This window comes from Megascapheus bottae, chromosome 4, assembly GCF_031878675.1.
Source record: "Megascapheus bottae isolate mThoBot1 chromosome 4, mThoBot2.hap1, whole genome shotgun sequence".
NCBI lineage: Eukaryota > Metazoa > Chordata > Mammalia > Rodentia > Geomyidae > Megascapheus > Megascapheus bottae.
In genome coordinates, this window is record NC_143512.1 from 63,630,798 (window position 1) to 63,645,970 (window position 15,173).

The following is a 15,173-nucleotide window of genomic DNA, read 5'->3' on the forward strand; positions in this document are numbered from 1 at the left end:
GAGAGACAGGATGGAGATAGGTGCTAACCAGTTTTTTTTTTTTTAAGCCTCAAGCCTCTGTTCCTTCTTTCACAGGGTCAAGACAAAGAGATGCATGTTCCTCTAGTTTTACGCACTCTCTGTGTAGCGAAGCACACCTGTCATTTTGACACACAAACTTACCTGATGAATTCCACAGAGTAATACTGAACAGAGGAGCTGCCTTCCCTCTCTCCGGGTTTCCAAGACAGAGCCACCTCAGAATCGGAGACCACCAGGACATGAGGCTGCTGGGGTGCTGCTGGAGGCAGGCAGGAATCTAGGCAAGACAATAAAATGGCTAACTATAGCAGGAAGTCACAAAGGCTGGAGAGACTGAATACATCTGAATACATTCATTTTTTTTTTTTGCCAGTCCTGGTCCTTGAGCTCAGGGCATGAGCACTGTCCTTGAGCTTTCTCAAGGCTAGAGCTCTACCATTTCAGCAACAGCACCATTTCCAGATTTTTCCTATGTATGTGGTACCAAGGAATTGAACCCTGGTCTTCGTGCGTGCTAGGCAAGCACTCTACCACTAGGTCAAACTCTCAGTCCTAAATACACTTCCCATAACCAACCAAAACAGCTTTAAAACTGAAGCCAAACACACACACACACGCATGCCAATCATAGCTGCAAGTCCACATAAGGCTCTCCTCAATGATAGCTTGCCTTCCCTTCTCCTATGGCAAGAAGACTTAGGCTACATTTAACCATGGGGCAGTTGTATGCATTTCAGAACCTTCCACCATATTCGCACCTCTGCCAATTAATCTTTCACTTCCATTTGCATGTTGGAACCAACATTTACCATCAAACTAAGTGAAATGCTTAACATCAGTGCCACTTGTTTTCTAGCTCTAGTATGCTGCCTCTGTTATGATCAGAATCCTCCAGTAGCCAATGCTTTAGGTCCAGACATTTCCTAACTTCCAGGGTTGTTTTGTTTTGTTATGTTTTGCTTTGTTTTGTTTCGTTTTTTGTTTTTGTTTTCATTTTCAGGCTATTGCTCTGTTCTGGAAGAATTTCCTACCTCCCTAAGGGGTTTTGGTAATTTGATTTGGGGATTCATTAGGGTCACTTGCTACTATTTCCTTCTCCCCATACAAAGAGCACCTTGTGCAAGCAGGGCCCGCAGTCCACCTATCTTTCTATCCTTGATGAGCACAAGTTAATTTCCTTTGCCTATGGCTAATTTTTCTCACGTTTCCTTTCCTAATCACCTATCAGATCTCCCCTGTGGGTGGCACTTCTCACAATTAGTGACTGACCACATCCTAATCAAATAATATCACCACTCACCCCATTAACTTCTGATAGGGCAGAGGCCCTGCTTGCTTGGTCATTCCTGCCTTTTCAGGGTCTAGCACAGTACCTGATACCTAGTACCCCCTGGTTTCTGGTTGCTGAATGAAACGCAAATGACTAATAGCCTGCCACTTTTCTATGATTAATGAACTGGAACCTATTTTACCTTGGGACAAAGTGGAAACATGCCGAGGAGGGCTAAGCCGCCCTTTGCCAGTCTGGCTGTAAGCTGCTATGCTCACTTGATATTCAGTGCCTGGCTTCAAATCTCCAATCACTTCTTCCTGTCAATAACCAAACAAGAAAGGTGCTGATGGTCAGAAGTTCCATTTAAGCAGACAAGTTTACATCTTAAGGCCCCTAGAAAATTGCTTGGAGCAGAGATTATTTGGCTTCTTTTAGCATTTGTCTAGTTTTAAAATGTGCTACAAGGGAAATACAGTGACATTATTCCCAAGCCTGGAAGGTGACCCTTTACTGATATCTACATACCACCCTACGCCTGGACTATTCCCATTCTCAAAGGCTGCTCTCAACATCCTAATCCTCTGACCAGACTACAAAACTGCTTAGATCGCTGAGGGCTAAAACTAAAGTTCTTCCTTTCAACTTATAAATTGCAATGCCAACCACACAGCAGACTAAAGTCTACATTCATACCCATAAAATAAAGGGAAAAATCTTAGTTCTCAAACCTATAATAGTACCAGAATCCTTCAGGAAAGCTTTAAAATAATTTACTGAGTTTAACTCCCAGCATATCTCATTTATTAATCTTGGGAAGGGCCTGAAGAATTTCCATCCTGCTGCTAGTCCATGGACACCCTCCCCTGCTGAGAACCACTAAGATTAAGGATGGATGGCTATATGACTTCCCCTGAGCAGAAAGCCCCAGCAGAAAAAGACTGGCTCCACCTTGGACAAATCTACCAAAATAATGTGTGTCTCTGGGGCTGTGGTGCTAGATGGTTGTGGAGAAGCTATAGGAAGTTCCAGTTGTAAGGGAACAGACTTGGAATCAATTCATCCTGAGCTTGAATACTGATTCTGCCACTCATTGAAAATCACCCTCCCGAGCCTCAGCTTCTCACTTATCAGTACAGACTTGTCATGAGACCATCTTGCATCAAGGTTCCTTAACCAGCCCCTCCCCTGGACACTATCCCTGGCCACCCAGCTCTGTGATCTCACACTACTAAATCTGGTGCCTCTAATCTAGCACTTATGTATACAAGCTGAATGCTCCTAATCCCCAAATCCAAATTTTCAAATACTGAATACTGACATAACACCCACGAGTAGAATATCATACATCTGATTTCATGCTTAAGTCATACTAGGAACACTGAAAATATTACTAAAAAATTTTGTTCAAGCTACGTGCAAGGTATATACAAAATAAAACTGAATTCCATGCTTAGGCTGGGTCTCATCCCCAAGATAGCTTATTATGTATATATATAAATATGACAACAATTCAAAAATCTCTGAAAACATGATAGATAAGGGACAGCCAACCAACAGTACATATTGTTGCTATCTCTCCTATGATACTGTAAGCCACCTGAGAACAGGAATCAATCATACCTTCTATTTCTTCACAAAAATCTTCTGCAGATATCAAAACAGTCACTGTTGTTGAAGAAAAATAAGGGGATTCAAAATCTGTTTGAAGTTGGGTGTGGTGGCTCTTACCTGTAATCCTAACTATTTGAGAGGCTGAGAATCAGAAGATATAGTTTACCATAAGCCTATCAAAATGTTCATGAGACCTCATAGCAACCAATAAAAAGCTAGGTGTGGTGGCATGATCCTGTCATTCTGATTACATAGGAAGTAAAATAAGAGGATTGCAGTCCAGCCTGACTATGAAAAAGACAATATATTATTAAAAAAAGAGTTGATGGTGGTGTGGCTCAAGTGGTAGGGTGCCTGCCAAGTAAGCACAAAGTTTTGAGTTAAACCCCGGTACCGAAACAACAACGCAATTGTTTAAAAACCATTCAACAAATAATGATTAAAACTTAATACAGTACTTCTTAAACCCCTATTTCACATTGCAATAGTTTAGAGATGCCTGGGCTTCACTCCAAACTATTTTTTTCTTTGTCATGGATCTCTAATCTCTCTCCTATCTTGCTGATCCTTCTGTTTTTACTGTGCTCCAATATCTCCCACCTAAAAAGCCATCATTCTTCTGCCACACATGAACCTCCAACTTCTTTCCTTAGAGACCACTTTCTAAAGACATCTCCACTACTTTGCCCATTTTCACTCCTCAATTTACTGCCATTTGGCTTCTCTTCTCTACAAATTTATTAAGATGTTCTTACTGAAATCCCCACAATTTTGTAGTTAATCCAATAGGTATGACTCAGTCACTATGGATTTTTTTTTTTGCCAGTCACAAGGTCAGGGCCTGAGCACTGTCCTTGGGTTTTCTCAAAGCTAGAGCTCTACCACTTGAGCCAAAGCACCACTCCTGCCTTTTTGTCCCCTATGTATGTGGTGCCAAGGAATTGAACCCAGGTTTTCATGCATGCTACACAAGCACTCGACCACTAGGCCAAACTCCAGCCCTCACTGTTTTTCTCTTCTTTTCTTTTTTTTTGTAGCTTTCAACACTGTTGTCCATCCTTGTTTCTGAAATCTCTTTGCTTTCTTGGGAACCACAAGCTCTCAGTTACTTCCTCTTGTTTCTGCTCTCTAAAATCCCCTCTTCCCCCTTTTCTGACAGCCTAACATTTAGTCTCTCCCAAGAGCTCCCCCCCTCCCCTGCCCAGCCCCTGCTTACCATCATCTTTTCCTCTGTAGATTCCCATGAGAAATTTCTTCTCCTCCACCCTTAGTTTCTGGCATAGCTTAGTGGTGACACCTCCTGAGTGTACATAGTCAGCTATGGATGGCCTGCTTTACATCCACGATGGCATTTCTGACTGCCTTTTGAACGATGCTAACCAGCACTACCAAATATAATATAATCAACTAATCATTTCTTCATCTACTGGCAAAACGAAAAGCAAACACTGCATCACCTCTAATTAACCAAGCCAGAAATGTGTCACACTTTCCTCTGTGCTTGTCCTCTACTGTCACCACCATCCAATCAGTCACCAATACAGCTGCTAACATCGCTTTCAATCTTCTTGAACCTATTCATTTCTTTGCGTCTTTTACCACCCTTTACATCCAACTCCTTACGGTAGGTAAAGACAATGTCCTTCGAATCTGCCTGCCACCAATACTGTCTACACTTCCAATGTAGACTCCACAAAGCCATGCTGAAGCTATATTTCTAAATCTTGAATCTGATTCTATCACTTCCCACCTGCAATCCCCCTGTGAGACACCATACTTACCCTTCCAGCATCATCCCGTGCCACCTCCCCTCCCTGCATTTGACATTCCAGTCATACCCAAGAATTTGGCAGGACTCAAATTTATGCCATCCAATTCCTCGCCTCTGGGCCTTTGAACCTGCTGCTCCCTCTACATGAAATGTCCTTCTCCCTACTCCTGCCTGGCTCACCCAGCTCATCCTTCATGACTCAGTTCAGCTGAGACATTACCTCATTTCTCTACCCTGGCTCCCAGTCTGGTTAGGTGTCCCTTCTCCATACTTCCCCCATGTCCTTGATAGACCTTAACCTTATCATTTCTCACTTGATAGTGTAATTGTCTGTTTATTTGCCACCTTTTCCCACATGCTTGATGGCAGGAAGCGAGTTCTTATTCCTCAAGCATTCCACAGCTGAGCACAGTATTATCAGACATAGAGTAAACAGTCATGCAATGCTCTTGATGAATGAATAAATGAACTGAAGTGCAAGGAAGAAATCAAGAGCCAGGATATCCACAGACTCGGATTACCTCATCCCAGAATGAGCCTCAACTACTGACCCCTTCACGTTGATCAACAGTGTCAGTATTTGCTAGGGTTTGAATGTGTCCCCCAAAGTTTGTGTACTGGAAGATAAATGTCCAGTGCATCAGTGCTGGAAGATTGAGCCTCCTGAGGGAAGATTCAGGCATGAGGGATTACTGTTATGAGAGTGGATCAGTTATTAAGAGGGGGTTATGATAAGAGTGAAGCTGACCCCTCTGCTTTTCTTGCTCTCCTGTACTGCCTTCTGGTATGGGATGATGCAGCCCGAGGCACTCACTAGATGCTAAGCATTCACACCCTTGAACTTCCAGCCTTTAGAAACATGCCAAAGAAATTCCCTTTCCCTAGAAACTGCACCATGGCATGGTGTTCCGTTACAGAAACATGGAGGAAAGACTAAGATAGAGAGCTGGGTTCTGATCCTGAAGTCAGTAGCTTCAAAGGTAATAGAAGGCATGACACTCACAAAGATGAATTGTACACACAAATTAATGGGTTAAATTGAAATCCCTTTGTCCAACTACTTAGAATCTTTCTATTACATAGACAGATACAGACAGATGATAAAGAAAGCTTCAGAACTCTACCTTGCCAGCTAGATTATTTGACAAATTTATTGTGGGTTTTGTTTTTTGTTCTTTTCTTCATATTTTTTATTGCAATGAATAGAAGGGTTACTATTATATTCACCAGATAGAAGGAACATTACTTCACGCTAGTGTGTGTTTTTTATTTATCATTTAAATTAAACATCAATTCAATCTCCTATTTGAAATTCAATATGAGAAACTAAATAAGCCATTTCTGGATGTTTGGTACAATGCTGAAAACAAAATCAGGAGTTGGTTAGAGGGAATCAAGAAAGAAAAGGCTAAAAAGGACACAGGGTCATTCCCAGAGTGCTACCCACTAGTTTAAATACTTTCCCTCTTTTTCAATCAGTTTCACTGATTCTTAGAACAGACTTAAAATTGCTTCAACCTTTAGAGATGTTTCTCTTAACCTCACTCTGCCATGTGAGATGAAGTCACACACACAAAGAGAAAAGCATCTCTTTGGTCAATGATAAAAAAAGAAAAAATGTAAGCACTCTCCACTGGGCTCTGCTTGGGGTGAAGAGAATGTTTGGGTGACAAGAGACCACCACCACATCCCTAGGTTGGGTCAGGGTGTTAAGTTTCCTAAAACATACTTATAAAAGCTGCCTGGTGTTCAGATGGTCCCTGGAGAGGAGAAACAAAAACAAAATGAGAAGGGACATAAAGAATAAAAGAAAACTTGCAGGAGTAAAATGAACCTGACAGTGGACCTGCCCCCTCCCTTAGCCACAGCCAGGACAGTATCCAAACCGCAGATCATTGCAATATGAATTATATTGTCTACTCGGTCAGTCCTTACTCCATGCCAGGTGTCAAGCTGGGGGCTTGACAGCTATCACTTCATTTCATACTCATAATGGCTGTATGCTATAGGATGATAAGATACAAACTTTTCACTAATATCACATTTAGTCTCTCAGAAACACTTTTACCACATGTTCAGGCCAAAAGAAGTGCCTAACAGTTTCACCCATTAAATACTTTTACCCAATTTAGGAGTAGTATTTTACACAAATGTTGCTATTTTTCATAGTACCTCTGGGGGCTTCCTGAAATCCCATAACATTCTGTTACATAGTCTGGGGCCCACTGATACATTATCTAAGGCAACAATAATATCAGGACCCCTATTTCATTGATAGGAAACTGAAACGGTTTGTTAAAAGACAGGAATCTGAACTCATATTGTTTGAACCCAGAACCTGGCCCACTGCATTCCTTCTTACTATCCTGTTTGTTCTGCAACTCCCCCTCACCATCCAAACACACATACCCAACACACACCTCACCCCTGGGGTTCAAACCATTTCTACTGGGATGCCATCCTTCAAATCTGGCTTTCTGGAAAGTTTCTTGCTTCAATTTCTAGTCTCAAGTTTTACCTCTTATTTATTACTATGCTCACTTCTCTCTTTTTCAACACTGCATGTCTGTATAAATATGTGTATATTAAATGCCATGTTAATGATATCTGATCTCATGTTATTCTTTAAGTATTTTATCAGTGCAAAGTTAGTTTTCTGAAAATATAGATGCTGTCTCTGAATAGAAATTGTCTGTTATCTTGTGTTGGATATAAAAAAGCTTTTGACATCAGCAAGATGGTCAAGTGCTAGAATTTGACAACTTATTCTAATGCCTGCCTGTAAATAGCAGATATTTAACTCTTATTTAACATAAAAGACACCAAGAATGATAACTGACATTTATGTGGCTTTTTACATTTTATGAGAAGCATATATATGTGTATATATATATATATATATATATATGATTTGGCTTATTTCTTATAGAGGTCTCATTATTGTATACCCTCCATGGAGCAAAGCTGAGGCTTAGCTAAAGCCCCAACCTGCAAGTAGAAAAAGCAGAAGCTTAGGATACTGTCTCCCTTGTGGCCCTCTGTTTTGTGATCTTCACAGAGATGCCAGTTTTTAGCCTATGTCCCTTCCAACACTCAGGCTCTCAATTTCAGAAGTTCTCTTTGACTCTAAGGTGTCGTCAGCTCTGTGCCATCAATACTTGGGTTGTTTACAAGACAGAGTACAGATCCCCGCAGGACACAAGGCAAGAAACACTGCCAGAGACAATGCTAACCCCTTGGTGGGCTCAATGGACTTGTGGAAAGTTCCAAAACTGCTGAAGGAAGAGGGATCATCAAATTTGTGGTTTGCTAGATAAGGCCAAGCCAATCTCCCTTCTTCAGATAGAGTAAATCCCAGAGCAGATGCTGGGGTCTTCCAAGGTTAATTAGGGTTGCTTAAGGACAAGTCAAATTTTGAGATTAAAAGCATGCTATGAAAATACAAGCAGATATTGGATATATGCGTATCTGGTTATTTGAAATTGGATAGGGAAGTGGGGAAAACAAGATGAGGGGAGAGGGTTGGGAGAGGGAAATGGGGACCAAGACATGAAAAAGGGTATCAATGGATGTGAAGTAATGCATCTTCTATCTGGTGAATATAATGTAACCCTTGATTAATTACAATAAAAAATATATGAAAAAAATACAAGCAGGCTGAAATGTGCAGCTTCCTATTCTCCTATTAGTTAGGAGAGTAGTTCAGACATGAGCCTTGAGTTTACCCTGTCACTGTCTCTTATTAATATGTGATTTGGGGAAGTTTCTTCACCTCTCTGCACCTCAGCAATCCTGTCAGTAAAATGAGGTCATAGGAGAGTCATGAAGATTAAATGGAAAAAACAAGTGGAAAGCACGAGCGATGGTTTCTGGAGGGAAATAGACACTTAATAAGTAATAGCTACTTATTAGTGGTGACAAATAGGTTTCAGACTATATTGCATCTACCAGTCAATTATTAAAATAAGAGTGTCAAGGAATGCCACCATCATGATTGAAGTGCTGTGGGTGCTGGAGTAATGCCTTGTAGAGCCTTCTAAAGACTCCTGCCTGGAAATGATAGTCACAGAATGGGGACAGAAAGAAGTGAAAGTAAAGGGATCAAACCATGTCTAAGGCAAAAAGTTCATCTTCACAGGAAATAAAAAACAATAGTGGAAGATCTGACAATTAGTACTCAGTTTGAAAAGGAAAATAACCAACTAGGTCCATTTGAATACACATTTTAAATTAAAGCATTTAAAAAATATTGCATCTCCAAGCAGGACACATATATGTCCTATTTATTTATGTCTTATTGGTTTGTTTTGTTTTGTTTTGTTTTTGCCAGTCATGGGCCTTGAACTCAGGGCTTGAGCACTGTCCTTGGGCTCCTGGGCTTTCTCAAGTCTAGAGCTCTACCACTTGAGCCACAGCACCATTTCTGGCTTTTTTCTTTGTATGTGGTACTGAAGAATCAAACCCAGGTCTTTGTGCATGCTAGGCAAGCACTCTACCACTACATTAAACTCCTGGTCCCTTATTGAGATTGTTTTAAATCAAAATTACACTTTCTAATAAAAAGAGGAAAAATATTTAGCCATGAGGTAGCTACTTCAGCTGATGATAAAAAATAGGCTGGTAATTCAGGACAAATGTATTCATACAAAGGCTCTCTGATCAAACAGTTGTCTTTCAGGAGCACTGAACAGCACTTTAGAGAGTACATGCATGAGGGGCATTTGGGAATGAAGAAGGACCACACATGCATTAATATTATTATATATACACTCTAACTCAGAATTTATATGACCTTCCCAGAAATATCCAACTTTTAGGATCCAGAATGGAGGTACTCACAGTTTCTGAGGAGTCCTGGCTGAGAGGCACACTATGGGACTGCTCCCGGAGGGATTTATCTGCAGCAATCTCAGAGTAAAAGACCTTGAAATAAAGCAGAAATCCTAATGAGAATACAACAACGACTTACCTAAGACCAGAGCTTTTAAATAGATACAGAGGCCACAAGCCCAAAAATATGCAGCTGCCGGGGGGGGGGGATACACATGAGAGACCTCGAGAGACTTAGAGTAAAGAAGACAACTCAAGGCCTCTCGTTTTACCTTCTAATTTTCCATTCTTTTGTTTGATAATACTTAGAGCCAGAAATATATTTCTCCATTATAGAACACAGGACAAGAGTTATGATCAAGGGTTTTTGTCCCTTGGTGACACAGAGAGTAGTGAGTAGTATTGAAGGGAATTTTGATCCCATCTCTTCAAAAGGAAGAGCTCAGCTCTGTGGGTATGGTACTCTAGGAATGGGCTCAGCTGGTTCTCCTGATACAAAAGAGATTTCAGGACTCCAAATATTTATCTAAAATGTCCTGTCTACTAAAGTTGATTTACTCCTAAAAACACTGTTCAAAGAAAACAGTTTTGTTACTGAAAGCAGACCAATTCGTACAGCCTCGGATGGTAACACTGTCTTCCCTGCTCATTCCTCCTTTACACCTGTTCATCTCTTCAATTCAGATTTTACATTGTTGACTGACAACATTCCATAGCTATGACTTCCCCACTTCTGCATTTGTCTCCAAATTTCTTGCATTATGCTAGGTAGCAGAAACCATACCTTCTTACTTTATTTTTCCTTTGCTGCAAAGAAGAAAGACTAGAAAAGATCCTAACTGACATATGTAGAGTACATGTTTAAGACTCTTACAAATAAATGCCCTTAAAAACATTCCCCATGGTTTCAACAAAAGGAGGGTGGGGGGAAAAGAAGAGGGACAATGGTTGATAAAGGCCTCAGACAAGTTGCACATCTCTAATCAAAAAATCAAAATCTGAAAGAGTTCAAAACCTGCAACTTTTTAAAGCCCACTAAGACACCAGAAGCAAAAATTTTCATGCCTGACCTCACATGAGAGGTTGTAGTCAAAACATAGGTGTACTAAAATGTGGTATAAACTTAGAGTGTGTCTAGATTGAACAAGGGGATTTCATGTTTAAAATTGGGTTTCATCCTCAATCTATTTCATCATATATAGAAATGTATTCCACAATCTGAAAAATTCCCAAAGTTAATGGAGAGGGGATAGACAACTTGTAGAGGAGATGCAAGGATAGAAAGGATGGACAGGCACCCCACCCCATCCCACCGAAGAACCCTCTGTGCCAGTGTACTCACCGTGTACCCAATGATGGGACTGATAGGGGGCCTTGGTACTTTCCACTGGATGCTGAAAGCAGTGCAGTTCAGCGCGCTCAGCTTGATGTCAAGAGGAGGCCCCACCTTGCCTGTCCCAAACAGAACACATTGCGTTAGAGGCTCCATTTATCCCATGTTGGGTGTATTTACACAAGATTTCCGAGTGCATATTTACACATGGAAAGCCATGCCTGTCTCAGGTGATCTTAGAGGGACTTGGCTATTTCCTACCCAGCTGCCACTGCGAAGGACATCAACCCAACTATCAGTTATAATAGAGATCAGCAAAGCAACATGGAAGGTAGCACAGATCAACCACTTTAGATGTTAGGAAATTAGAACAGATTAAAGCAAGATGTCCACTTTTAATTCATAACATATATTTTTATATCGGTACTATACATGTCTGCTTAATATTTTCTTGGCTTGGAAATGGTAAAAAATATGAGTATTAAAAATGTTTAATGTTTCAAATGTTTTACTATCTTCTTAAACAATTGACTATAGTGTTTTAATTGAAATTATAAAACAACCTATATGAATTAAAACTTCAAAAATAGAAAAAAAATCATATATACTTTCATTATTCAGCTTTATAGTCTACCTCCTTTTTGTCATGCAATACTAAAACAACAAAATGTCTCCTATGTGTACATATATTTATATCTACATCTGATTTCTATTCTCTTTTATTGCTGCCTTTGTGATCCAACAATTATTATTTATGCATATGTTTATAATTTTAAGTGTTATTTCCCTTAATTTATGTCATTAAAGTAATTAATTTAATAATAATAAATGCTTCCATATACTACTATGCTATATAAACTTTGTCATTCTACTATTGTTAGGCAATTTGTTGTCTATCTATATATTTTGCAGTTTTGAATAATGTTCCATGATGACAGGAACTAAGTCTATCCTTTCTTTTTTTATTTATTTTTTTTTTTGCCAGTCCTAGGCTTGAGCTCAGGGGCTGAGCCCTGTCCTTGGACTTTCTCAAGGCTAGAGCTCTACCACTTGAGCCTCAGCACCACTTCTAGCTTTTTTCTATGCATGTGGTACCAAGCAATTGAACCCGGGTCTTCGTGCATGCTAGGCAAGCACTCTAGCACTAGGCCAAACTCCCAGCCCAAGTCTATCCTTTCTAGCATGCAGAAGCAAGTGAAGGATACAAGTTCAATAAACATTTCTTAAGCAAATGAATGTTCTGAAGTTTGATTGTTCTACTTACTAGTATGTCCTGTTCAGAGTTCCTTTGAACTATTGTATGCAGTTCCATGGCGTATCAATTAGGATACCTTGCAGTGTACAAAGATCTAATATATCTATTTATTGGATGGGGCCAATCTATTACTGCTGGGGTGATTCTCTAAGGCTTTTTTTCCTATTAAAATATTATTACTTCAATTTATGTAGTACATAGCATAGGCATGTCATGGGAAGACAGCACTTTAGTACATTGACTTGAATTCTAGAAATACACGAAATCTGAGGAAATTGCTCAACTAACCCCATTAGCTTGTTATTACATACATACATTTTCTGAAATGCCTCCAGATGTTGCTTCGATTTTTCTTGTTATTTTTTACTGAGTAATTAAATGATTAACTTTCTTGCCAATGTTTTGAGTAACTGAACCCCAGGCATTTCTGGTGGACTAATAGCTCAGTTCTGTCACTTCACAAAAACTGTGAGCCCAGGAAGCCCTATGACTACCTAAAATTCTCCCCATTAAGTAATGTAATCTTCTGCCCTTGCCATAGTTCACCACCTGAAGTCTGATCTGAATGGCTGATCTCAGGCCATATGACTTCCCCTGGACCCAACAGAGGCTGAGAGGAAGGATTGGTCAGTCTTTTCTGATTCCTAAACCAGAAAATAACAGGTAGAGGGAAGTCATAGGGATTGTTCTCATAACTAGATTAGCCCAGAAAAGAAGACTTCCAGAAAGAGGACAGGAAAAAGGGATAAGAAGAGGTTGTGTTAGGTAAGATTAAGCAGAGGAAAGTCTGGAGACAGGTCAGGCTTTCAGCAGAAGGACCTGAGGAGAATAGACCAGATAAGTCTGTACTACCTTGGAGGGGGTGGGGGGAGGAGGGGGGAGGGGAGATTGTCAGTTGATAAGTGAAACTGGGCAGGGCAAAAGGAGGGTGGGAACAAAGGGGAAAAAAAGCTTGGACATAGGGAACCTCTGGCCATTTTCCATTTCCTTGGAGAAAGTTCCAGTGAGGGACTGAAGCTGTCAAATGGTAAATAGCCTCTGGTCTGGAGGTCCAGTGAAGGGTCCAGTCAGGTTGGGAAGAGAAAAGGACCCAGTCAGTGGTCTTTAGAACTGAATTTACCGGTTGGATCAATATAGGTCTAACTCAGATCTATTCTCTCTAAGCTGGAGGCTTTGGGTTGCTTTCCAGCCACTATTTAGCTGGAGGGACAGACTGGCTCTCAGAAAGCTACTGGCGAGGAAGGACAAAGACAGGAGAGTCCCTCATAAGGACTGGAGTCCTCTGGGGAACTCTGTCCTAGACTTCAGCACCAGATTTTAGGAAAGATCAGGGAGGAAAGGAAAATAAGGAGACAGAGACCTCACCAAATCTGACTAGGACTTAATCATCACTGGAGAGGGGCACCAAGTAGCTGGGAAGGTAGTGGGAGATGAGTCTAGGGTCTAGATATAGTAAGTTGAGGAAGCTTTTGGTAAGTTGAGGAAGCTTTTGGGTTGTGAAATCAAAAGCAGCCACAGACATCTCATCAGGGTCAATGTGTCAATGTACACTTCCCCAAAAGGGTCTGGGGTGAGGTTTTTTTCCAAGAACTTGCCCTGGGAACTGGGTGGTGGGTTGGGGGGTGGGGGGGAATGTCAGAGGGCCATGATGGCAGCATGGGTTTTTTCAGAACAATGCAGATTTCCATCAAAATCTCTACGAAATACTGATCATGCAAACACCATTACTCCATTGACTGACAAATTTCTCTTTAAAAATTTGCTGCTAAACAGAGATCCGCAATAGAGCAAAATCTTGATACATAAGGCCATATAATGTGAAGCTAATTGAAAGGACCTCCAGGATATTGAAACAAAAGCCATATAATGAATAATTGTTGTCCTTAATGTACTATGTTGTCTCTCATCTCCTTTGCTATCCCTTGGTTATCTCATATTGGTATAGTATCTCACTTTGTTATCTGATATATTGAATTTATTTGTATTTGGATATTTGAAATTTGATAGGGAAGGGGGGAAAACCAAGACGGGAGGGGGGTGTGGGGGAAGGGAAATGGGTACCAAGACATGTGAAAGGGTATCAATGTATGCGAATCAATGCACCTTCTATCTGGCAAATATCATGTAACCCTTTTACTAATTACAATAAAAAAAATAAAAAAAAATAAAATGGATAAACACCGAAAAAAACAAAAAATTTGCTGCTAAAATATACAGAGAAGAACATCTGTATGTGCCTTCTTGTGAACATGAGCAGGTGTTTCTAGGGTGGATGCCTATGAAAAAATATGGGGCATATGTCTGTTAATTTGATTTACATTGCTCACTCCCAAAGATTCAATGAATGAAAACTACATGTATTTGGTTAGTTCATTTGGGACAATTCTTTCCAAGTATGGAGGATTCCTCTGCTGAAGATCACTGCTCAACCTTGGCATTATTGGTAGTTTGGGTAGGTGTGTTGCGGGGCCCTCCTGCTGCATTGTGAATATGTAGCAGCACCCTGCTCTCTAAGCAGTAACAAAGCAATGGCGCTCCCCACACAAATGATGTTTCCATATTGTATATTTGTGTTCCCATTCAATTCATATGCTGAATGTAAGTTCCAATTAGATGGCCTTTGGGGGGGGGGTTATTAGGTCAGGAGAACGTGGGCTTCATGAATAGAATTAGTGGCCTTATAAAAGGAACCCCCACTCCTCCTGTCCCCTTCTGTTATAAGAGAACACAGCAAGACATCAGAAAGAAGGCCTTCACCAGACCCTGTTCTGACTTGATCTCACATGTGGAAACTGTGAGAAGTTTCTTTCTTCTTAAGCCATATAGTATTTCATTAGAGAGACTGAAGAAACTAACACAAGGAAGGGGAAGAGAAGGGAAAGGGAGAGGAGGAGAGAGGAGGGAGAAGAGAAAGGAGGGAGGGCAAAGGAGAATTAGCTCCATAGTGAAGATGCAGAACCAGGAAGCATCTGGATTTACTGTCCCTACTGCCACCACAATTGCCTCAACATCCAAGCTGGTGACAGAAACTGGAGTGCGGAGTACCCTGATGACGTTGGTTGGCTAGATAATCAGCCTC

At 40.7% G+C, this 15,173-nt stretch overlaps 1 protein-coding gene across 1 annotated transcript in view; it reads right to left on the reverse strand.

Annotated features, from left to right (window-relative positions):
- Egflam (EGF like, fibronectin type III and laminin G domains) overlaps positions 1–15,173 on the reverse strand; it is a 165,095-nt gene that overhangs the window by 90,139 nt on the left and 59,783 nt on the right. Inside the window, exons 2-5 of the mRNA XM_090332027.1 lie at positions 10,849–10,958; positions 9,516–9,599; positions 1,494–1,611; positions 163–298 (exon numbers count right to left, since the gene is read on the reverse strand). Of these exons, the coding sequence (XP_090188153.1) occupies positions 163–298; positions 1,494–1,611; positions 9,516–9,599; positions 10,849–10,958 (448 nt within the window). The remainder of the gene's footprint in view (positions 1–162; positions 299–1,493; positions 1,612–9,515; positions 9,600–10,848; positions 10,959–15,173) is intronic.